This window comes from Rattus norvegicus, chromosome 13 (assembly GCF_036323735.1).
Source record: "Rattus norvegicus strain BN/NHsdMcwi chromosome 13, GRCr8, whole genome shotgun sequence".
In the NCBI taxonomy this organism is placed as follows: Eukaryota; Metazoa; Chordata; class Mammalia; order Rodentia; family Muridae; genus Rattus; species Rattus norvegicus.
Window position 1 is genome coordinate 49438099 of NC_086031.1, and position 24699 is coordinate 49462797.

Genomic DNA, 24699 nt, shown 5'->3' on the forward strand with positions numbered 1-24699 from the left:
ACACACACACACGGACACGGACACGGACACGGACACGGACATGGGATGGCAGCAAGAGACAGAGAGTAAAGGAGAGGTCGAAGGCTATAGGGGGCAAAGGTAAGCCAGATCTTTGGAGTGTGAGACGCGGGTGGCAGGATCTGGGTTTTATCTGCTTTCAAGGTGTTTTCCTTAGAACCCGTCTGAAGTTTCCCGGGAGCTTATGCAGCTAGTACGTGGTGTGTGTGGAACTTCCAGGTAAAATGTGAGGACCAAGCTGACTGGGCCAAATAGTTGAGTAAGAGTATGTGTTTAGTTGGCTTAGATGTATCATCATGGAGCACAGCACAGGGCTTTAAAATACCATAAAACTCAGCTCTCTGCAGAGATGAAGAGCTGAGAGCTGATTGACTGGACATTTGGGCTTCCTGATTTTCAACCCGGTGGAGTTTTCTCCACATCAGTCTCACGGGAGTCAGTCTTTTCTCTGTCTCCTTCCCTCTCTAGAGAGAAGTCCCAAGGGAACTGCTAGCCCACAGCATGAGCCCTCTGTCTGCGCTATACTTCGGACAGTGGTCCTGTAAGTGAACCTTAGCCTTCTGATAGTCAGGGCTGCAGGGAGCAGTTTGCTCTGTCCCTAATGCCTCAACCAGTGTACTTAGCCGAGAACCAGGATTCTTTGCTGAGGAGGGGGCGCCTTAGAACATTCCTGGTACAGATGTGCTAAGGAAAAATACAGTGCTCCTCAGAGGTGGGTGATGAGATCTCCACCTTCTAAGGAACATCCCAGTGGATTGGGGATCTGCGCAGCACACTTGGGAAAAGGCTACTTTAAGAATCCAGATTTAGAGAACCAACTGGTCTCTTCATGTGTGTGCATCTGCTACAAACAGCATGTGCGTGTAGAGGTCAGAGGGCAACTTCATGGAGGTCACTCTCTCCTTCCACCTTCATGAAGGTCCAAAGCCAGGTGTGGAATTCCCTACGTAGCCCAGGCTGGCACTGAACTCACGGTTTTCTTCCTGTCTCAGTCTCCCTAGTGTTGGGATTTAGGCATGCTCCACCAGGCTGGCAGGCATGGTGCAATGGGTTCAGGCTTTCTCATCCTTTACAATCCAAGCACCCTGTTGGAAGGTTAGTGTAGGGCTCACACGTCTGTTTTGGAAGGGAAATTTGGGGCCATATTCTCTTTGCCTTGGACAACACTCTAGTCCCTGAGATGGTCTTAGAGGCTCCATGGTCTTTGGGGTGACAAGGATCTCTTATCCTGGATGAAATAAATCCCTTGCCTGTCTCTAGTTCACACTATTCTAAAGCTAGATTTTGGACTAGGCCCAAAATGACCAGGCCTCTAGAGACTGTGATCCAGATAATCTTCGCCCACTGGTCCTCTTCTCTACCAGGCTTCTACAGTGAGTGGGACCAAAAAAAAAAAAAAAAAAATAGTTTTCTAGATTACCTGAGCTCAACACCTAACAGGCCTGTCTTGGAAGGAGGACGGCAGACAACAGATTTGGATTTAGTTAGGATTTCCAATTTGACCCCTAAGCAGACCACTCCTCTGTCCTCATGAGCGGCAGCGTGGATGGACCATGCAGTGGAGCGAGTTAGGAACTAGGGGGCAGTCGGGGTTATGAGTGGCCTTTTTTTTTTTTTTTTTAAAAGAAAGGGTGCTTTCTCTGGAAACATAAGGGTGTGCAAAGGGAAAGAAAAAGCACAGGAAGAGGAACCGAGTTTCTTACCTCATAGACCTGGAAAAAAATAGGGATTTGAGGTCAGCATTTTGAAGGAAATAAAAGGAAAAAAAAATGAAGAGAAAGCAGCAGCAGCAACACTAATCATGCATTTCACACAGTTGTTTCCCCACGCAGCTGGCTTCTGTCTGCACTAGCTCAAAAGTCTGTGGCCAGCCCTCCTCAGCAGGGACAGGGACAAGACGCTCACTCTGGGCCACTCTCCCTTTCAGTCAGTCAGGCAGTGCCCTACACCTGCTCACAGATTGTGGAAAGCTCATCCAAGGCCGGTTTAGAGTTACAGGGGACGACACACATGACAAACCCACCTCTGGACCACACAAAGGCATGCTGTGGAGCGACAGGGAAGTTCTACAGCCCTCCTCTCCCAAACTAAGGCAACGGCCCCCAGGAGCATCTAGCGTGTGCTGCTTGGCTTATAAATCCTCTCCACATGCCCCGCTCCCCCGCTCTCCCACTCGTGAATATTTTCTCAGCTCCTTCTGTGGCCAAATACATTTGATCTCATCAGTAGGCAAAGCCCCGGGATAGCAGACATTTATAAAGGCCGCAGGGTGGTGGTGGTGGTGAATTGACAATGGTTAGAAAAATGGGAGCTCAGCAGATTTTTGTCCCCAGCAGATGTCACAACACTGGCACCTTGTTAGAAGGGACCATCTCTTGGTTGATCCTGAAAGGGCCAGTTCCCTGCGGTGGGGTAAGTGACTCCTAACACGGGCCGGTCCCCAAGCCTTTACCTACCCAACTCTTTTTCTTCTTCTTCTTGGCATCGGCATCCTTGCTGCTGCCGATGCTGGAATGGCTGGTGATGCTGTTGAGGCTGGAGATGCTATCTGAGGAATTCTGTCTCTTGATCCGGAGTTCTGTCGGCCAGAGCAAGGAAGAACACAGAGGAAGATTTGAAGAAGATGCAAGGTCTAAGCAGAGTCTATCGACAGTCGACAAGAGGGAGTGGGGACTCATCAGCTTGTAGGCACACGCTAATCCAATGAACGTTTATAGTTACAGTTAGGCTTCGACAGAAGAAAACGCAACCGTGAAAAAAGAACGATTCCTAATCGCAAGAAGCTGTCAGTCCAAGTTGGTGCCCAACACTTGGGAGAGGGAGTGTGAGTTCTGGGCTAGCCTGGGTTACATAGCAACACCTTGTCCAAAGCCAAAATAAAACAAGAGCAAAACCACAACAAAAAGAAGCCCCAGTTTAGTATAAGAAATAGAAGGATTGGGTTGGGGATTTAGCTCAGTGGTAGAGCACTTGCCTAGCAAGCACAAGGCCCTGGGTTCAGTCCTCAGCTCAAAAAAAAAAAAAAAAAGAAATAGAAGGATTTAGTAATGAACTCAGATTGGCCAGTTGTAAAAAACCTGGCCCTGAATGAACACTTTTATGTAGATATCCCCAACTGTCTGTCTGTCTGCCTGCCTGCCTGTGTTTTAGCAGAGTCCCACTATATACACTAGGTTGATCTTGAACTTCTGACAGTCCTCCTGCCTTGCCTCCCAAGTGCTGGGATTACACGTGTATGAGACACCATATCGGTTTTTGTTTTTTTTGTTTTTGTTTTTTTCTTGAGATGGGGTCTCATTCCATAGCATAAGTTAAACTATAATTGCCTCTGTAGCCCAGGCTGGCTCTGAATTCTGGCAATGCTCTTAACCCATGCCCTATTACATTTTTATAAATCAATAGCTGTATTTTGCCTCAAGGTCAAGTATAAGCAGCCTTGTGCCTTGCATTTAACTTGACTGAGTTTCTCTTTGTCATCTGATAGGTGGAAAATTGAAATTCTCTGAGGTTTATAATAGCAGGAAAACCACTCTTCTTTAAGAAGGTGGAGAGAGAAGTAAAAGGACGAACAGAGGAGATGTCTGAATATTGAAAGAGCAGAGATATTTCAGACGGGAACACTGAGAAAAGCATTTAGGGCTGAAGAAAGGTAGGTGCAGACGTTTTGGGTTCAAGCCCCCTCATAAGTTTTTTAAAAAAAGGAACAGGTATTTGACTAGCATGGGGAGCTTTCAATGGTTGTGAGCCTGCCTATTAAGTTAAAAATTATGTCTACGATACTTTCAAAAGCAAACGAGAACTAGAGATACAGCCGGTGGTAGAGCGCCTCCTACTGTTCATAAGGTGCTGGGCTCGAGCCTCAGAGCTCGGGAAGGGGAAGAGTGCAGGCAGCATCGGAAATCTGCAACAGTTAGAAAACAGTTTGTACATCTTGGTTTTTGCTCCATGCAAACGCATTGCCTATATTATAATCAAAATACACCGAGGCATTACTGTTTAAGCACTCGCTCTAGTGAAGCTTCTAGAAGTCCTCCTTACGAAGCTGCTTCTTGATCGACATGAACAAGGGTGAACATTCTCAGCCGAAAGTAATAATGTACTCATTTAGAAAATGAGTACGATCTCAAGAGCAAGTTCACCTGGGAAGTTGGAAATGGCTGAATATTCTAGACCTGCGATAATAGATCAAATTATTCTCCTCGTTATAAAATATGCTTTTCAGGTTGTTGTCTGGAATTCGTGAGTACAGGTGGGAAAGTGTCCACCGGTGTGGCATGGTTCTTTATATGTGGAATACGGATCCAAGAGGAAATGACAGAAGGTGGGGCCAAAAAGAAAGGCACACCTTTGAGAAGGAGGATGCTGTCCTGCAACTCTAAAGGGCCAGAGATACATTCTTTCCTCTTGTTACCTGCCTTCCTGAAATGTTTCAAACACAGGAGAAAAGTTACAACCCAGCAAACGACTCCCAGATGCCCTGTGCCTAGTTCAACCGCAGAGTATTTAATTACACCTGTTCCCTCCCCGCTTTCTCACACAGTTTGAAAATAATGCCTGAAGATAAATCTCCTGTGAAATTGGCTATTTGTCTGATTATCAGACCAAGGAAAATCAGCCAAGTTCCTTTTTCTTTAATAACCTGCTCCTATTTAAATTCCCATGCATTCTGATGTGAATGGACAATGTGGTTACTCTGGGGGCACTCAGAGCCAGCTAGGGAATGATTACAGCAATCCAGGGAAGAACCTTGGAGGGCCCGAGCCAGGACAGGAGCAACACAGAGAGTATAATTGTGATTGCATAAGCACCAGAACGAACTCATTACAAAGACCAAACAGTGAGGAGAAAAACGTGAATCTTCTATTAACCATCCAGTACCAGCTGATGGTAATACCTGAGCTGGGCAAAACTGCAGACGGAAAAGGGTGTGTTGTGTATTTATACAAGGGTGAAGGGGAGGGTTTTCGATTTTAGGAATGTTAAGCTATGGATGCCTATAAGGTCAATTAAGCAGAAATGTCCAAAATATGATTAGGAACAAAGGTCTGGAGGTCAGGAGACTGGTCTACATAGAATTAGAAAGTGGAGTGGGTTAAAAAACAAAACAAAAACAGAGGAGGCTGGGGGAGATGGCTCAGCAGTTAAGAGCACTGACTGCTCTTCTAGAGGCCCTGAGTTCAAATCCCAGCAACCACATGGTGGCTCACAACCATCTGTAGTGGGATCAGATGCCCTCTTCTGATGTGTTGGAAGATAACTTGGTGTATTCATATACATAGAATAAATAAATCTTTTAAAAACAACAACAAACAAACAGAAAGAAGGGGGAGAGATGTCTAGCAGCTCACACCTGATTGTAACTCCAGTTCATGCAGACACATATGCAGGAAGAAAACATCCATACACATAGAATAATAAAAACCAAAGACAAAACAAAAAGACCATTGAGATAATTAAGCTAACCAAGTTTGTAAGCTATAAGATCAACACTTGTTCCAGGACAGCCAAAGCTACACAGAGAAATCCCGTCTCAAAAAATAAACAAACAAAAGGATCAAAATACAAAAATCAGTCAGCTCAATCGCAGACATGTTGCTGCAGCACTGTAATTCCAGCCCGTGGGCGAGGCAGACGCAGAGGGGTTGCTGCAAGTTTAAGGCTAGCATGGTCTACACAGTGAGTTTGAGGCCAACTAGAACCACATAGCAAGACCTTGTTAAAAACCAGATCCGTGGGGTTGGGGATTTAGCTCAGTGGTAGAGCGCTTGCCTAGCAACCGCAAGGCCCTGGGTTCGGTCCCCAGCTCCGAAAAAAAGAAAAAAGAAAAAAGAAAAAAACAAACAAAACAACAAAAAAAACAAAAAACCAGATCCGTGCATATCCAGGCTTCCTGCTGGGCTATTCACAATGGCCAGGCAAGGGGGCCAGTCTGGATGTCCCTCAGCAGACGAATGAATAAAAGACATGTGCTACATGTACACAATGGAACTTTATGCAGGCACAAGGAGAAAACAAAAATTTGTTATTTACAGAAAACTGGATGCAACTGGAAATAACGTGAAGCCAAATGAGCCAGACTCAGAAAAAAATACGTTTACTTTTATATGTAGACTCTAGATCTAAAATGTGTGTGTGTGTGTGTGTGTGTGTGTGTTTGTGTGTGATGTATGTGGTGTATGTGTGATGTGTATGGTGTATGTGTGTGTGTGATGTATGTGGTGTATGTGTGATGTGTATGGTGTATGCGTGTGTATGTGTGTGTGTAGTACATATGGTGTGGTGTGTATGTATGTATATGTTGATGTATGTGGTACCTGTGTGATGTGTATGGTGTGTGTGTGTGTGTGTGTGTGTGTGTGTGTGTGTGTATGTGCATGTGTGATGTATTTGGTGCATGTGTGATATTGTGTGGTTGATGGGAACAGCAATGTGGTTCAGTGCAAAGCTAATCAGGGCTCCATGATGAGGCCCTGTTGAGATACCTTTGACTGGTCTTTGGCTCTGGACTAAAGGCTGAGGAGAGGAGAGCAGGTTTCCTCTGCTTGCCCTCATCCTCAGGAGATACGTTCATGTCAGGAGTTAGGGTCATGTTCCAGACGCCCCTCACTGGGCATCGAGACATCACACTGAAGAGTACCTAAGGACCCCTCTCCTTCCAGAAAGTGGATATGGAAGTTGGCATGTTGAGGGCCCCATAACAACCTTCCTTCCATCCACTCCTGTTCTTTTTCAGTTCCACTCACTCTCTGGCTTATATCCTACCTTTGGGTGTGGCTTCTGAGGCATTCAGTGCTCCCTGAATGACTGCCTGGGCCTCGGAATTCTTTTTCTTCAGAAAGTCTATAGTTTCTCGCAAATCCAACAACTCAGTGTCCTAAGAGAAATGGTGGTAGTGTTGTTAAAATGCTCAGCAGAAATACTCACTGGGCGTGGGGTTCTACTGCTCTCAACAGAGAAGGCAGAGGAACCGGAAGTGAGGAGCACGGGACACTGTACTGACAGGCGGGCTGAGAACCAGGCTTGTTCTCACCGTCAGTGAGCGAATGGCTATGACGATGGAATGGAAGAGACCGCCTTGGCTAGTGGGTTTAGAATTCACCACCCTGGGCTTCTTACCTTCTCCTCGGCCGTCTCCGCCAGGTGTCGCAGGCGCGAGGTCATATTCACCAGGCTCTGCTCGAAAGCGGCCACTAGGTTCGCCTGAGACAAACACACAAAGAAGAACATAAGGCACTTGTGGCTGCAGAAGAGGAAATGGCTGGTACAGGAGTAGTTTAACAGATTTTTCCCACATCTCAGAGCTGACCGACCAACGCAAACAAAACTCTTGGTGGTTTTAACATATTGATTTCCGTGAGCAGACAAAGTGGAATCAGATAGGTTTTCTGAAGAGAAGTAGCTTCTAGAATAACGGAGCACAGGGAGGGCTGGGGGGCGGGGGGCGCTTTGGAGCTTCCGGGGAAGTGGAGATCTGGTTCCCATAGCCTCTCAGCGGTGGTAAAGTCTCTCCCTGTTTTATGTGGTAGGTGGTTGGAAGGCTTGATGAGAGGGCAACAGCCTCTGAAATCAGTCTTCCGGCTTTTGGTTTAACTCCACCACATAGGGCCAGCTCTTGTGGTACAAAATGACCTTCCAGTAGGATCTATTTGGTTATCTCGTCTGCCTCTGTGCCTGGATGGCTCCTTATTCTTCTCTCACCCTGGGTTTGGAATTAATGCCTTGTCTCTGGCAAGGCTGGCGGGGATGCTCGAAGCTGTGCAAATCACTTCAGGACATTCCCCACTTTGGCCACTAGTGGGCAGGGCTACACTGGAAAGGGTGCAGGATCCTGTGAGGACTCTGGTAGGGAGGCTGGGGAAAGGTACCCAGTGTTTGGACCTCCAGCTAGCTCCTGGAGGGTATAGGAAAAGTGAAGGGAATGGGGTACAGGAACAGAAAAGGGATCACTCAGGGATAGACAAATGGACCCCAGTGAGAGCACTGTAGCAAATGGTGAGGGTAACAAGAAGTTGAATGCTAGGGGCTGGGGATTTAGCTCAGTGGTAGAGCGCTTACCTAGGAAGCGCAAGGCCCTGGGTTCGGTCCCCAGCTCCGAAAAAAAAAAAAAAAAAAAAAAAAAAGAACAAAAAAAAAAAAAAGTTGAATGCTTTGGGCAAGTCATTCATGCAGTCCCTGTGGTGTCTGCAACACCCTCACTGCCTCTTATTACACGTCCTCTCTGACGACCAAGTCAAATTCACCAGCGCCATTGGAGCCTACAAGGCCAGAGGCAGTATCATCCATGTTTCCTGTATATCTTCTGAGTCCTGGGCTCCCAGGCAAATACATATCATGACCTAAGCATCTTTTTTTCACCTTCTGTCTTTTTGAAAGATCTGAGAGATTTCATTAAGTTACTCAGTCTGGCCTTGAACTTGTGACCCTCCTGCAGCTACAACCTCTTGAGTACTCAGGATTTTGAGCTTGCCCTCACAGGCCAAACTCTCACCTGTGCTTTCTCTCTGTCTCTGTCTCTCTTTTACATTTTAAATGCTATTTTTGTGTGAATGTGTTTTACCTGCATATATGTCTGCGTGCCTGATGGGTGCCAGGAGAGGGCACTGGATCCACTAGGACTGAAGTTACAGATGGCTATGAGCCAGTACATGGATGTTGGGACCTGAACCAGGGTTCCCTGTAAGAGCAACCAGTGCTCTTAAGCACTGGGCCATCGCTCCAGCCTCTACCTTCTGTCTTCTTAATTTCAAGCTTGTTTACTTTTTTTTTTAAAGATTTATTCATTTATTATATATGAGTACACTGTAGCTGTCCTCAGACACACCAGAAGAGGGCATCAGATCCCATTACAGATGGTTGTGAGCCACCATGTGGTTGCTGGGGATTGAACTCAGGACCTCTGGAAGAGCAGTCAGTGCTCTTAACCACTGAGCCATCTCTCCAGCCCGCTTGTTTACTTCTAACTATACCATCCCATGCTGTTGGCAGGCAGGTAGTTTACAGTCCCTGAGAATCTACTTGGAGCCTGGAGTGCCCTGGCCTCTTCATACATTTCTACCTGGACATCTCCCTCTCTGATGAGCTGAACTTTCCTCTCTCTTCTCTCCCACCTCTCTTTTCCTCCATGGACCCTTGCTCTAAGGCAACCTCAGATTAGGGTGCCTGCCTGTAGGACTTTAGGCCAAGCAGTCCTTTTGCAGAGAATTTAGCATTGGAAGTGATACAGTGATCAGGGCCTCTTCCTGGCCAAAGCGTCTCATCTTCAGCAGCCTGGCTGTTCCATTCAACATGGCGTAAGTTTGGTTCAACGTCAGGAATCCTAAGGAGAGCTCTGGGGCCTGGCATCACATCTCCCGCTGAAGGGAAGGGCTCGGACCCTTGGCAAAAACTTGACTCTATAGATTCAGAACTCACCAGACCTGGGTGTTTAGTTTGTTTTCTCTTGGCCAAATGGAACTTCCCGTTCTAAGAAAATTCACCCTCTAAATTCATTTTCTGGAACTAGCCCAGCCTTGACAGCCACGATGGCTAACAGATTGCAGTGTAAGTGAATCAGGCATAATAATGTCCTCTGCCTCCCTGGCTGTTCTCCACCTCCCTGGCGCCTCTCCCCTTCAACATCTCCCAGACATGAATTTCTTAGGGTGTGCAGGACATGACCTACGCCACTAGCCTTAATGGGTGTGGTACAGGACTGTTCTTGTTTCTGCTATAATTCTTTTGGTCCCAGAGAGTTTGAAGCTCGATATGAACGTCAAGCAAACCAGTCAGTACAGGGCTTACGAGCTGAGGATTTGGGAAATAGAATAAAGATAACAGCCAATGTGGTAAGAGAGCTGTTGCTAAAATACATTGGAAACATGCAAAATCTTGGGGAACATTCTACCTGATCCCAAGAGCTAGGTCTCAGCCCTGGCAGCTGAACTTCCCAGAGAGGAAGGGAAGAGAGAAGAGAAGAAAGTGCTGTGGAAATTGCAGACGAGGTTATTTTTGTGCAAACACTCGGGAAGCTTCTGGAGACCCAGCTCGGCTGTTGTTTACAATTTTGGGAGAAAATGGCTCTTATGTTCTCTGTTTGTAGTTTGGTCACGGAAGAGGAACCACTCACAGTGGAGTTAGATGAGGTAGTTTCATTCCTCCTCGACTCTCAGACCAGAAAAACTAAGGTCTCGGGGAAGGTAGCCATTTTTTGTTGTTGTTTTTAAAGATTTATTTATTTACTTTATACATACGAGTACACTGTAGCTGTGTTCAGACACACCACAAGAGGGCACCTAATTCCATTACAGATGGTTGTGAGCCACCATGTGGTTGCTGGGAATTGAAGTCAGGACCCCTGGAAGAGCAGTCAGCGCTCTTAACCGCTGAGCCCTCTCTCCAGCCCCGAAGGCAGACATTCTAAGTGGACATACGGAGGTGGGTTAAATGCAGAAATGAAGGATGTTGGGCCCAAAGCTGAAGCTCAGCTCACATCAATGGCAGAATCCAGTCAGAGCCAACTGTGAACCACACAGGTAGCTAGAAAGGAGTTGGGCTTGAGCTGGCCTCATGTCACCAGGCAGAATTCTGATAATGGGCTCTGAGCCTGATTAGTTCTGTGGCATCAATAAAGAGAAAATACACCCTGGGGCAGTAGAAAGGATCCGAGGGCTCAGTAATTAAAATGCATTGCTATTTTTGTCCATGGCCAATGGCAAGGTTGTTTCTGCCTCCCTGTAGAATCACTGAAGGTCAAAGGTTACCAGACAGTAACTCATCCATACCAATTAAGGTGGGGAAAAATGGTTCTTAATGAAGGTTGGGAAAAAGTGAAGGACAGTCCCGGAGTCTTCTTTTGTAGAGCCGTGACTAAACCTGCTCCCTAGAAGTGTAAGACCAGGGCAGACCCGGTCAAATCGCCTTCTCACATTGCCTTGTTTAACTAGAGCCAGGTCTCACCCTGCTTCGGGTACTCACGTTGGCAGACAGCTGAGATGTCAGGGTGGCCACTTTTTCCTGGGATGATTCCAGTTCCCTACGAAGCTTTCGAATTTGCTGCAGAAGAGAGAGACAAACTACTGATGGCAGAGGTAGACTATTTAGAAAGAAATCGGAGTGCACAGTGGTGTTAAAGAAGCAGAGACAAAGGCTTTGTATCCTACCTCAGATTGCATCCTCTCCTCAGCCTGAAGAAGTGGGCACAGAAGGAGAGAAAGACAGAAAAAAAGCAGGTGGTTACTATGGAGGTGCAGAAGTCAGGCCCAAATGTCAGGGCAGAGACCGGAAGAAGCATGATTGACAGATGCAGAGAGGTGAGTCCCCTGTCTCTTGCCCCTGGCTCCTCAGAGCTACATTCAAGTTTAAATAATAGGTTTCCTTCTGGTGCTTATCTTTAGCCAACCTTATCGTTGCCGAGAAGGCTAGAGAATAAAGTTGGTTGGTCTGAAATAAACCTTGACTGTTAGCACCTTGAAAGAGTAAAGATTTAAGGTCAGAGCAAACCTACAGGTCAAAAGATATCTGAAAGCCAAATGCTGTGCGTGGTTCCCCACGGTGGACATTTGGTCAGTTCTGTACATTACTGGAGTCTCGAGGGTCTTGGAAAGCTACTCGGGTGCTAGAAACACTTCCAGTTCCCGTGGCAGGGAAAGGATGCTGTAACAAGGAGAGCTTCACTTTTCAGAGGGGAGAAAGCACCAGAGCTGCTTGGGAGTTGGTAGCAAGGCCAGGAAGAACACAGAGGACCCAAGACGCTCATCTGAGTGTTCCGAGCTCTAGATGCTGCCCCTACACCCACTCCCACAGCCAGCAAGTGCAGAGACAGTAGCTTCCCATCCCTATCCAGTTTACCCAGCCAAAGGAGGTCCGAGGGAGGGCATGTGCAATGGTAGGGGGTGAGGCTGACGGGGAAGGGACATTGATGGTCTTACTGAGGAGTATGTGGAAGAGGCACTGGAGGCCAGAGACAGCACCGAGCCATGAACTGGAAGAGAAGGAGAGCACAGAGGTTAGCAGGGGGCTCCAGGGCCCAGGAGATCCTGGGAGCCCACAGCAGGAGTTTGGACTCAGACTCTGGAAGGCATCTGGAGCAAACAGAAAGAACACAGGGCGCCCGTTCATATCCCAACAGCCCACAGCAGGCGAGAATCTGAGGACATGGTCCTGAGTAGAGACAGCCTCCCCTTTCATCTATTTTCTCTGACAGTCTGGGCCATGGTCCCTGGCTCAGCCTCCCTGAGGAGCATGGGGGGTCCAGAGAGAGGGAAAGGAGATTTTCATGGGTAGTCAGCATCTGGTCTGCTCAGCCAAGAAAGCACTTTAAGCTGTAAAAAGGGAGGAGTTTCTTGTCAGAGCTGCTCAGAACCAGTACTACAATTATGCCTGTGCCTCCTCTTCTTAACCTTGCAATGCCAGCCTAGGAGCCTGAGGACCACTCAGGTGGAAAAAAAAAAAAAATTAAGTGGTGAATATAGTGGAACCCACTCCAAGCACTAACAGAACCCACCCAGATCTATCAGGAATGCATCCTGAGAAGACTAATGGAGGTCTCATGAACCTCACGGCCTGGTCTTCCGTAACACCCAGATTAACACCAACAATCCCAGGGCCAGCCTGGGAGCTAGTCTGTGGAGCATTCTAGAAAGAGGGCTGAGATGCCTAGTTGTTTGTATGGATTTAAGTGCTACCGTTTTTTTGTTTTTGTTTTTTTGGTCCCCGTTATCTCTTTAGAGAGACCGTGAGGAAGAAAGACCACTCTTAGAACAAGGGGGACAGCTCTAGTCTCAGAGCACCTGAGGAGTCTCATTCAACCCTTCCAAATCTTGATTTCCCTTCCCTGGGCCCCAGTGGTAGATGCTCCATCCCCAGGTCCCAGTGCTAGGTGGCGCCACCCAAGGTTTCTGGGCCCCCAGACCCTTCAAAGTTATGGGACGACAGAACTGAAATGGCCCAAGTGGATGTCCTGTGAATTTTATGTATGTGTGTGGTGGTGGCAGTGGTGGCAGTGGAGGTGGTGGTGGGTGAGGGGACCCAGCAGGGCTGGAATGAGCGTGAACCGCGCTGGCATGAAGTCTCACCATCATCCGTGGGGTCTCGGAAGGATCCTGACCGAATCATTCCCTTGGGTCTCTCGGCCAGGGACAGGGTGCTCCCCATTTGGGAGCCGCTGTACAGCTCGAAGGCCGCCTCGTGGGTGGGGATGCTGTTGGAGCGGGTGATTCTTGGCGTGGTGGCCGCGGTGGGACTCACTGGAAGGACAGAGGGAAGGGGGAAGGGTATGGGAGGAGGAGGCAGGAGAAGAGGCAGGGTCATCAGCTCTCTGGTCCCTTGTGGGGACGGAGCAGGAATTGTTGAGAGGCAAACGGGAAGAGGCAAGGAGAGGAAGGAGGGGTTGGTGGGGCCGTGGGGGTGTGCAAGCAGCTGGAGGTTAGGAGCAGCCCCGCCTGGGAAGGTTGGGCCCTAATGGAGAAGGACTCCATAGTCTGTAATAAGGATCTTCTTTTAATGCTGCCTGCCTTGGAGCTGTTGCTTTTGAAGGTTAGGCTGGGGGCCCGGCAGCTTTTCTGAAACCTTCACATCACCAGGATGTGCCGATGAAAATGGGATGTTGTGGTTCTCGAAAACGTTAGCTGTCTTAGGGGGTGGGCTGATAATTCAAACCAAGACTCAGATCCAAATGAGGAAACAGAACAAGCTTCAGGGAAGCTAAGGAATCTACAGCTGTGAAACCTGTCAACCGGAGGCCGGCCCCACTTCTCTCTTGCTAGATCGACGCCTTTCAAGGTTCACATCCTTGTGTGCTCCCCTGTCTGACCTCTTGCCTCCATATAGGTGTGTGGATGCTCGCCCTCCCAGCTTATAAATTCACCCCTCTGTCTTGGCCTTTGTGAACTATCAAGATGGTTACTGTTTGGCCCAGTCCCTCATTCTACATCAAGAATGGCCTTTCTTCTGGTTTGGCCTTCAGTGTGGCTGATAAGCCCGCAGAAGCCAGGTGACTCTTCCTTAGGCACAAAGGACCCCCATTCCTAGTTTTCCTTAAATTCCCCACAGTCCCCGCACGGAGAGACGTTACAAGTTCTGGTAACCAAAGAACTCCTCCCCACGTCGCCCCTCCCCCACTCAGCTGAAAGGAGAGATGGATTTAGAGATACACAAGCAAACAACAGGTCTATTCCAGACTTGTTCTGAAGAGATTCCTATTAAACCAGTCCTGGCACAGCGCTTCCCAGAACCAGGGCTGGTGTGCGTCTGGAGCCAGCTCCTCCTGTCTCCCCATCCCGTCTCTGAGTCACGGAGCCACTTCCTTCTCTCCCAGCTTTTTCTCCAAAGGCTTTAAAGAGGGTGTGGTGTGTCTAGGCCATGTTTAGTCAGCTTGCCCTTAGGACTAAGATGGCCCTGGCTCAGCCAGAGCAGTTGGTGAGTCTCGACTTTTCTTTTCTGGAGACAGACTTCACTCTGCCATCAATGACCCTTGTCTCTCTCGGGCTCAACAAAACCCACAGGTTGGGATTGCCCTCCCAGCAGCTGTCCACAGCAGCACTATGCATGGATCAACTTTCTTAAGCTCGAGACTTTGGTTTGTGCCCAGATTGTCATTTAGACCCTCTGATATCACCAGGACACTACAGCTGTGCCCCATGGCGACCTTTCAGTTTAAGACCTTAGAACACTTTGCCTTAATCTTTAGTTTGGGTTGGTAAACTGAGGCACCATGAAGGAACCCACTACACCTAGAGACACATGCATAGCTGCTTCGCCCCACTCTGCAGGGTGACCTCATCTCTTGCCACAGTGAATGACGTCAGACACTGACCTATGTTGGTAAGCTGGCCCTTTGCACTCAAGGACATGGAGAGCGCAGGGGGGGACGGCAGCTCTGCTTGGTCGTCGGATTCTGGAAGCCCACCGATAGTGTGGGAGTGCCGCCTCTCCTTGGTCTCCTCCTGGGACTGAAGCTGGTACCTGGAGAAGCAGCAGAGGGACTCAGTCTGAGCTGCTACAAAGTGACATCAGAGGCTTAGCCGTGTGTGGGATGTCTAAGCTCGGCTAGAGACGGAAGGAGACGGTCAAAGAGGGACAGGGAAAAGGAGGATTGGTCAGAGGCAATGGATGGCGACTCCCATGATAGCTGAAGGGACAGAAAGGATGGATGGAGGCTTTAGAAATTCATCTGAACCCAGAGCTGGGCTCTACATGCCATGTGCAGGCAGGTGACACGTCCTATCTAAGTCAGTGCTATCCTGACAGTGGAAGATCCACACTCCCTGTCCCCTGCCTATGTGAGTGGCCTCAGAAGTCCACTGTGGGGCGATGAACTGCACTGAGGCAGTTCATAGGACTGTGACAGTACATAGGACTGTGGTGGTTTGAATGAAAACGGCCCCCATAGGTTCATAGAGACTGGCATTATTAGGAGGTGGCCTTGTGGTGGTGGGCATGATGTTGGAGGAAGTGTGCTACTAGGGGTGGGCTTTGAGGTCCTAGATGTCATTCAAGCTAGGCCCAGTGTGGCTCTCTTGGTTTCTGCAGGCTGCTGATCTCTCAGCTCCTTCTCCGGCACTGTGTCTGCCCGCATGTCAACATGTTTTCTGCCTTGACGGTAATGTATTAAACCTCTGGACTATAAGCCAGCCCCAGTTAAATGTTTTCTTTGAGAAGAGTAGCTGTAGTCATGGTGTCTCTTCCCAGCAATAAAAATCCTGAGACAGAGACGAACCCTGTGTGCAAACTCACTTCTTCCCTGACACCAAAGAAAGTCACCTGCTATAAAAGCTCACACACTTGATGGTAAGTTAACAGAGGGGTTGGGTGGCATCTTTTTTTAGGACCACAATCAAATGATTGTCTAAGAAGGCCACTAAATTCATGCATGGGGTCATGGGGTAGGTTGGGTTGGGATTTTATTTTATTTATTTTTGGAGTCGAACACAATTGCTTCTGCCTCTCACATTCTGGGATTAAAGGTGTGTACTACCCAGCTAGATTTTTTTTTTTAAATAGGCTAGGAGTCTTGGATATGTATGTTATGGAAAACAAAACAAAATAAAACAAACCGGAAACAAAACAATATAACAAAAACCCCCACATTGAAGGTTACCTGAGTCCTTTCTTGGGGAGGGTATTCCGATCCCGCTGATTGCTGTGGAGAGAAAGAGAAAGGCGGGTGGGCCCAGGATGGGGTTTGGGAGAGTAAGTTTGAAGGGTGTAGCCTCTAGGGATCGTGTATCAGACTGTGAAAGTCTGTATGAACAAATACTAAGACAGTCACAATCAAATTCTTGACTCAGAACTTGGGGAGGATCTGAAATGGTGCATGTTTTCCTCCTGTTAGAAGTGACGGTAGAGTTGGCCATTTAAAAGGTGCAACTGTAGAAGGTGAGGGCCAGGATATGATATAATAGAACAGATTTTGCTCTTGAGAGCAAAAGCCAGAAGACAAACACAACTAATTCTGAGACTTCAGAGACATGAGACCAAAAGAAAAACAGCTGACACTTCCCAAGGAGTTAGAAAGGAATTATTCAAAATGTGAGAAAAAGAATCAAATGTCACGACGTGGTAGTGGGGGGACCTGATAAAGGCCAAGTGAGTCTGAGGCAGGCTCAGCTCTGGCTCTACTACGTACCTGTCCAATTGTCCGGCCCTGGGGCTTCCACTCCAGGGCAGCTCTTCTGTTTCTTCCTCTGATGGAGCAGTAGGTGGGGTGGGGATGGGGGCAGTGCTGGGGAAGGCACTGGGCAGGCTCATTGGCATCTGGAGGGACTCCATGCTCCTGTGCAGGCCTGAGAGTTTGGGGTACATGCGGGTCTCCTTTGGGACACTGAAACCACTCATTAGCTCCAGGCCCTGGGAGAAGCTGGCTGAGTTAATATTGAGGATAGGTGCTGGGCTGGGGGTGAAGCAAGAAGGGAGAGGGCTCCCAGTGGATGAGCTCGTAGCATGCAGATCTGGGACCTTTGAGGCATGGGTGTCACTGGAAGATGGTAGATCCAAACTGTTGGAGTTGACCTTGTCTAGATTGGCTATGGAGGGTGGCTTGACAAAGCTTTTGGCTGTGGCCCTGAGAGGAGTGGAGACAAAAGACAACATTTAGAATTAACAAAGTACAGGGCAAAAGGGAATCCTTTTCTAGTTCCCTTTTTCTCCAGGCCACCTACTCAGTGAAATGTTTCCTCTGATGCTGCTGATAGTCAACTAGAAAGAGATTCAACACCTGACACACAGCACCTCCCATTGTAAGGGAGACCACGAGGCCATTTGGGGAACATGCAAATGAACAAACGACATGCACACAGGTACTAAAGACAGTGTTGACACGGGACAATAGAAACAAAGTGAGTCTTCAGAAAGATGGGACAGAGGAGAGAGGAAGGATCCATGCAAAGGTATAGAGATGCAACAGATAGGCCATACCACATCTAGTTTAAGGCTGGAGACACAGGAAGAGAAGACATTGCCCAGTGTGGGTACCTGAGAGGGGTTGGTGGCAGCTCTGCTAACTTGGTGGCTGGAGGGTGGCTTGCTTGGTTCTTGGGAGTGCTTTCTGGGGAGCCTATACTCTTCAAGGAGATGTTGTCTGAGTCCAAGGCCACAGCCTTAGCTTTGGCCTTCTCCTTTTCCCGGTCTGTCTGATTGACGGGGGCTGGAGTGCTCCGACCACTGGCAACCTTGGAAGGTTCCTTCAGTCTGGAGGGTGTAAGGCCACCCTGCTTGGTGCTGAGAAGACTGGGATCAATGCTGCTGCTAACAGGCCGAGGTCCACCCCGCCCAGTCACACTCATAGAACTGGACTTGGCTGGCCTGGGCAGGCTACGGTATTGGATGTTGGACCGTGCTCCTGGAGCAAGGAATCCGGGCTCTACACTGTTGGACACATCCAAACTCGTCTTGCGCCCATTCAGTGGCTTGACAGGGATCCCTGAGGACTTCTGGATCTTGCTGAGAGTGGCTGAGCCACCGGTCTGCATGACAGTGGCTGTGCCGGTAGCAGGGGGAGGCTTCTTATAACCAAAGGATCCTGAAGTAGAGGGGCGAGCAATGCCCGAGGGGGGCTTCTTAGCATCACTCAGACGGTCCCGGCCAGCATCGGAAGAGGAGCGCTGGAGCCCAGTATTCTTCACTGCGAGCTTACCCTTGTCTGTAGCCTTGCCTTCAGGCTTGCCTGGGAGAGGGCAGCAAAGAGAGGAGGGGTTGCTATCATGATATCTTAAAAACACGTTTTCTTCTCTCTGGGGGAAAAGGAACAACTGGCTATATAGTATGAAGATCTAGAGGCCTAAATATGGGCAAACAGGTACTGGATAAGCAGATACAGTTTCTTGCCAGAGGGCCTGTGGGAGGAAGCAGGTTTTTCATTTAGTTTTTTTTTTATTATTATTTTCTGTAAACTGTAGGACAGTTTATTTTTGATTAAAATGGCAGAAGTGACCACAAAAATGATCAAGAAGGAAGTGTGTCTGATAACTGGTCAAGGAAGAACAAGGAGGGAAAACTATGAATCAGACAAGGCAATGTGTAGACACCAGAGGGAAATGTCGATTAAAGCTGTAAGAGACCCACGGGGCAAGCCCTGCAAACAAAGTACTTCCGTTCTGCTGTTTCGGCTGTTTGGTATAGGATGATGTCATTATGCAGCAAGGCAGGTCCAGGATAAGGCGAAGCCTATCATTGGATGAGAAGGAAGGGTAGGTGGGGAAAAGTTGAGGAAGGAGGGAAGAGGAAGGGAGGTCAAACCTGTCCCTGGGTACACTGTCTCCCTCTTTTTAGTGTTTTCAGCTGTGTGGTTGTAGCTCAGCCAGCTCACCCCTGAGTTATTTCCCACATCTGTAAAATAGTAACACCTGTCTTTCCTAACCCACAGGACTATCCTAGAGATCAGAAAGGATACTGTACACTAAAGCAGTTAGGCAAGCCTTTGCTATCATGATAGCATCATGCTAGCATGAGTTTTGTGATTCGAGGAAAACCATCCAGGAGAGGTCCCCCACCTTATCCCTCCTGTATTCCAACTCACCTGCGACTTTGAGGGCACTCTGGGCAGTGTGAGTGATGGGAGAGGTGACAGCCACCGGTGGGGTCTTTCCCTTTTTCAAGGACCCTGGGTGTCCCAGGCTGATGGGCTTTTTCAGTTCTCCACCCTTGGATGAGTCATCACAGCTCTCTGGTCGCTCTCTCCGCCACTTTGATGTCCCGGGTTCCATCTTCAGGCTGCCGCTATCGTACTCTAGTTTCTTAGGGGTCTTCTCCTCTGACTCACTGAACCAGCTGAGCCCACTCTCTGCCAGGGAGCGCTTCTCGGAGTCTGTGCGTAGCTAACGAGAAGAGGGAAAGGCAGAGTAAGTTGCTTTGGGGGGCGCAGGGGGGTGGAGGGTAGCAAGGTGAGCTGAAGGGCCTTGATTATCCCATAGCGTTAAATCAACTAGGGTTTCCCTCCATTCCTAGGGTTCTGGGGAGAAGTTACTTTATCTAATCTCTAGGATGCTTCTCCTTCTCCAATCTGTCCTTCTAGATAGGTGGGATGGAAAAATAACTGACACAATGACAACATTTATGCAGGTCCCTCCCAGTTGATTTCGTGTTCACCTTGACCTTGGGGTCTACCCGGCTGCAGAAATCACTTACCACTATGGTAGAGCTCCTCCGGGAAGCAGTGGGAGTGGTTGGGAGGGAGTTGAGGGAGGAGCTAGCGTTGAACTCTTCTGAGCTGAGGTTGTCCGAGGCATCGCTGAGCCCACTGCTGATGGAGCTGCTTTCATCCCAGCTGCAGGAAAAGAGGGAGAAAGGTGAGCTGTTTAGTTTTAAGTCAGTGCTAGACACGGCGTCTCACATGGATGATGAATGGCTTCATACTATTCTTCCCAAAGAAGGCGGCCTGGGGTTAGTCCTGGGTTTGCGGATAACTCACAGTATGACTTAAATGTTCTCGTAATTTGATATTCTACTATAGAAGGAAGAAGCAGTTGGCACTTAGCAAGAGACAGTGTCATATTTCCTTGGCAGGAAGGTGTGTTTTAAAGACAAGGAGGGGCTGTTGAGATGGCGCCATGGGTAGATCGCTGGAGTTCAATCCTCAGAACCTGCATAAAGGTGAGAGGAGAGAGCCGACTCCATAGAGCTACCTTCTAACCTCCACGTGTGCAGTGTGGCAAGAACACACCTCACAAACAACAGCAACAAATGTCAGCTCTCAACCTTACAATCTTGTGTTTTTGTTAGTTTTTAGATATATTTTTTCCAGGAATCCTTGTACTTTCTTTAAAAAAAAAAAAAAGTTCTCTGGCTTTTCAAGACAAAGTTTCTCTGTATAGCCCTGGCTGTCCTGGAACTCGCTCTGTAGATCAGGCTGGCCTCAAACTCAAGAGATCCACCTGCCTCTGCCTTAAATCCCCAGTGTTGGGTCAGAGTTGTGCGTACCACCGCCTGGCCTCTGAGACTTTCTGCACCTAGGAACGGAGACCAGGCAAAGGCTTCTCTGGGTTTGTTCTTGTTTGTGTGTTTTTCCATGCTGGAGGTTGAATCCAAGAGGGCTTTGTGCATTTGAGGTTAAGTTCTCTACTGATGACTTTTCTCTCCAATTCACACTTCTCTTTTCCAGAACTTTCAGTCCTGGTCCTTCTCTTTGCCCTCTGGAGTCAGGTTCTGCTCCTAGGCTGCTTTTCTCCTAGAAGGGCAAGATTCCTGCCAAATAGTAATCAGTTCGTGCCCAATTCAAGAAATATATATCAGATGTAAGGTACTGAAGAGAGGTGTCCAACATCTGTTCTTAAACATTTGTATCTGGAGCCCCAGACCTGTGTTTGAAATGAACTTAACTATACCTTGATATAGCTTGGTCCTTGAACCCTTCCTTAGTTCGATTTTTAACTTTAACAAGTTGTAGTCAGGAACTTTAATTTTTTTTATAGCAAGTTTATTCTAAATAGCTAAACCAAACGGCCACCTTTGCATGCCCACCACCTTCTTGATCTATCTTTGTACACTGGGCTGAGGCTTCTGTTAGACCACGTTCCCTAGTGTGCATGTGTGCTACCAAAGATGGAGATCAGCGACTTATATATACTAGGCATGTCATCTACTACAGCCCCAACAAAGGGACTTCTGCTCCTTCATTTCTCTTTCTCTTTTTTAAGATTTCAAAACACGGGTTTCACTAAGTTGCCCAGGTTAGCTTTGAACTCACTTATACTCATCTTCCCGCCTCGGTCTTTAGTAGCTGGGATTACCAGGCCCGGCAATGAGCACTGACTTATAAGCCCAGAATTTGTCTCTTAGGACCCTTCTTCAAAGGTCTCCTGTTCCGAGCTCTTCCTAAAAGGATCTTAAGTTTTCACTTTGGCTTGAGAGTCTTGAACCGAACACAAGAGTTCCATAAACTCCGTAAGCTCGCTACATGCGAGAGTCTGTTTATGCTTTTGGAATTGACCTCTAAGTCTTATATCTGGTCAGAACGGACTTGTTTATCAGCCCCGCGCATGTACAAGGCTGGAGGACTTTGTGCCGGTAATTGGAATAGGTTTCTTTTCTGATTTATTTTGAGTTTCAGATCATGGAACAAAAAAATCAGACATACGAGTCATTTATGAGCCCTGGCCCGGATTTCAGCTGACTCCCCTCTAATTCATGTGCTGGGAATAAGACAGTGGGTGGTTTAGCCATTTGGCTTGGCTGCTCTGTAGTGATTTAGCCAAATACATTGAGAAACAGCAGAGAAAACACGGGGGTTAGGACACACTGCAAAGTTATTTAGATTTTACTACCATTAAATATAGCTGTTACTGAATGAACCCCTGTGTCGTATATTAAATCTCCCTTTTATCCAGGGTTGAGACGCCACACAGCCCTTTTTTTGCAGAAGAAGGGTACTGGGGAAAGATCAATGCTGACTCAATGGTCCTATCAACTCTTATGGCCTCAGATAAGATCTCTGGCAGGCAAACAAAGAAACCATTCACAGCATGTTCTCTTAGGTCAGAGACAGAGGAAGCCTGGAGTACTGAATCTTTCATCTGAGATTAATTATTGGTAATCAAGGGCCTTCAGCGGGGATAGCTCTCTGTGGAAGAACTCTGCAGAAACAGAAGACCACAGCAGGCCAGGAATCCAGAATGGACCTTCGCGTGCTGGCCATTTAGACCAGTGCCAAATGGCAGCGGGGTTTTCTTTCATTCATTTGCTGGTTTATTTTATGTGTACGGGTGTTTTGTCAGCATGCATGTCTGTGCAGTGCAGTACGTGCATGCATGGTGCCCACAGAATCCCAAAGAGGGTGTCGGATCCTGTAGGACCGGAGTTAGATGGTTGTAAGCTGTCATGTGGGTGCTGGGAACTGAACCCAGGCTCCCTGGAAGTGCAGTCCTTTCTCTTAAACTCTGAGCCATCTCTCCAACCTCCAAAGCTCTTTCCTACATCAAAACAAAACAAAAAGCTAAAAGTTACCAGAGAAGGCTACACAGTAGTTAAAAATTTCCCAGCAAGTTTGCAGGTTGTACAAGGGAAAATTCTACTGTTGTCACCTAAGGCTTAAGTACCTCTATGGGGGGTACTCAGCTGGAGGGAGGCATTTCTTATCTTAAAAAAAAAAATAGAAACATTGTTAATAACATTGTTCCTTTCTTGCTTTTTTCTTTTCTGTCTTGTAAGCTAACTTTGCTCATCGTTTGTGTGTTTACTTAGAGTCTCTGCCCATCTCTGTTCTTTGCTGTTTGCTCTCTATCTGCCTGGGAGCCGGCTCTGGGCCATGCCTCCACAGGACAGACTGGTTAATTAAGCTAGACATTCTCACTGGGTTTTGCTTTCCTGTGCTGCCTTAATGAAGCACCTCTTCCTTGAGGTTCCTGGGAAAGTTGCTCTAGGGGTCAGTTCCCTCTCTCCGCTGCCCTGCATTCTGCAGGCAGATGGCCCCAGGAGGGAGGGTCTCCTGCCTCTGCCCCGTGTCTGCCTAGGAGTGCTGGGATTACAGATAGGAGCTACCACTGCATTTTTGGTCAGTTCTAGGATCCAACTCTTCTCATCAGGTTTTTTACTTGCTAAGCCATCTCGCTGGCTCTTTTTTCCTCTTCCTGAGACAGACTCATGTTATCAAAGCTGGCCTTTAACTCATTGTGGAGCTGAGGATGGACTTCAACTCCTGATCTTCTTGCCTTCGTCCCACAAAGTTTTGCTTTTGAGGATTTTTCTTTTCATTTTTCAATTTTCTTCTAGAATGTCTTTTATACAAATAATGGGTTTTTAGGCTGAAACTCCTGAGTTTCTTAAGCTTTTCTTTTGGTGGTGGTAGTGGGGTTTGAAACAGGGTGTCTAAGTTAGGGTTTTACTTCTGTGAACAGACACCATGATCAAGGCAACTCTTATAAGGACAACATTTAATTGGGTTGGCTTACACGTTCAGAGGTTCACTCCATTATCATCAAGGCAGGAACATGGCAGCATCCAGGCAGACATGGTGCCATAGGAGCTGAGAGTTCTACATCTTCATCTGAAGGCTGCTAGCAGAATACTCACTTCCAGGCAGCTAGGATGCTCATAGTGCCACGCCTACTGCACCAAGGCCACACCTACTCCAACAGGGCCACACCCTGGGCCAAGCATATACAAACCATCACACAGAGTTTCTCTTAAGTAGCTCTGGTTGTCCTGGAACTAGCTCTGTAGTCCAGGCTGGCCTTGAACTCACAGAGATCCACCTGCCTCTGCCTCCATATCTGACATCTTCTCTCAGCCCTCGAAGACTTTCTGAGCGCTCCTTCACTTATTGGGAAGGGAGGGAGGGCTACGATCTCTCCTCAGATCCTCATACCACAGTACTTTGTTCTATTTGCATTGGTTATCCGCGTTAGCTTGGGCTACACGGTGAGCCCCTGTCTAAGGCTGGAGTGGGGGTGGGGTGAGTGAGGAGGATTAGAAGAACAGAGATCAGTAATGAACTATAACTGGTGGGATTCTCCTACTCTTTTCATGTGTCTGATGATGTGTGACCGACCATTCTGCATAAGACAGGGACACTGTTGTTTGGAAGCTCTGTGCATACATACAGTGGTAGGACTTAGCACCTATGGCTTCAGGACAGTAGGTAGAACTGCACTGAGTCACTGAAGTACTCTTCTCTTGGGTTGGCCAGATGCTCTAGAGATGAATCTTGTAAACTCTACCCTGAAGGGGCAGAGTCTGGTGTTCTGCACACTGAGTTGGAGAAGCAGTGTGGAGCCGTCAACATTCAACATGCCAAGCTTCACTGACTCTCTACTGGATTTTGTTCAAATGCTGTGCTGACTTGTGTTAGAAATCTCAAAGTCCATACTCAGAACACACCACCACCACCACCACCACCACCACCACCACCACCACCACCACTTTCCTCTATCCAGAGATGGCTGGCCTTCTGTTGATAAAGAGAAAGGGCCGCTGAGGAGAGGAGAGTCCATGTGGGTTTTGCATGTGGGTTAACTATTCCTACCGTTTCAGCCTTCCTGCTGGCCCCATTATAGTGGCTGATCCCATCACCTCACAGACTTTTGAGAATTCGAGAGTACAGACGGCACCACTGCCAGACCTCACTGCTGGCTCCCAGTGTGGCTTCAGGGCTCACAGATCAGTTCCTACCTGCGCTTCTCATTCAGCCCTGTATATTCTCTTCACTATTAGCTCTTTGCTTCCTTACATAGGGTCTTTCCCCATATTTATTTATTTGTGTGTTGGGGGGGTGGG

General features: G+C 47.9%; 1 protein-coding gene across 9 annotated transcripts in view; it reads right to left on the bottom strand.

The window, feature by feature from the left end:
- Nav1 (neuron navigator 1) overlaps positions 1-24699 on the bottom strand; it is a 252363-nt gene that overhangs the window by 19344 nt on the left and 208320 nt on the right. For 4 of the 9 annotated variants that reach the window (XM_063272608.1, XM_063272613.1, XM_063272609.1 and 1 more), the window contains 13 exons: positions 19618-19756; positions 19010-19307; positions 17467-18157; positions 16622-17056; positions 16094-16135; positions 14810-14958; positions 13071-13241; positions 11925-11977; positions 11157-11180; positions 10972-11049; positions 7135-7218; positions 6781-6892; positions 2475-2596 (listed from right to left, as the gene is read on the bottom strand). In XM_063272608.1, coding sequence (XP_063128678.1) covers positions 2475-2596; positions 6781-6892; positions 7135-7218; positions 10972-11049; positions 11157-11180; positions 11925-11977; positions 13071-13241; positions 14810-14958; positions 16094-16135; positions 16622-17056; positions 17467-18157; positions 19010-19307; positions 19618-19756 — 2398 coding nt within the window. 9 annotated transcript variants of the gene reach the window in all.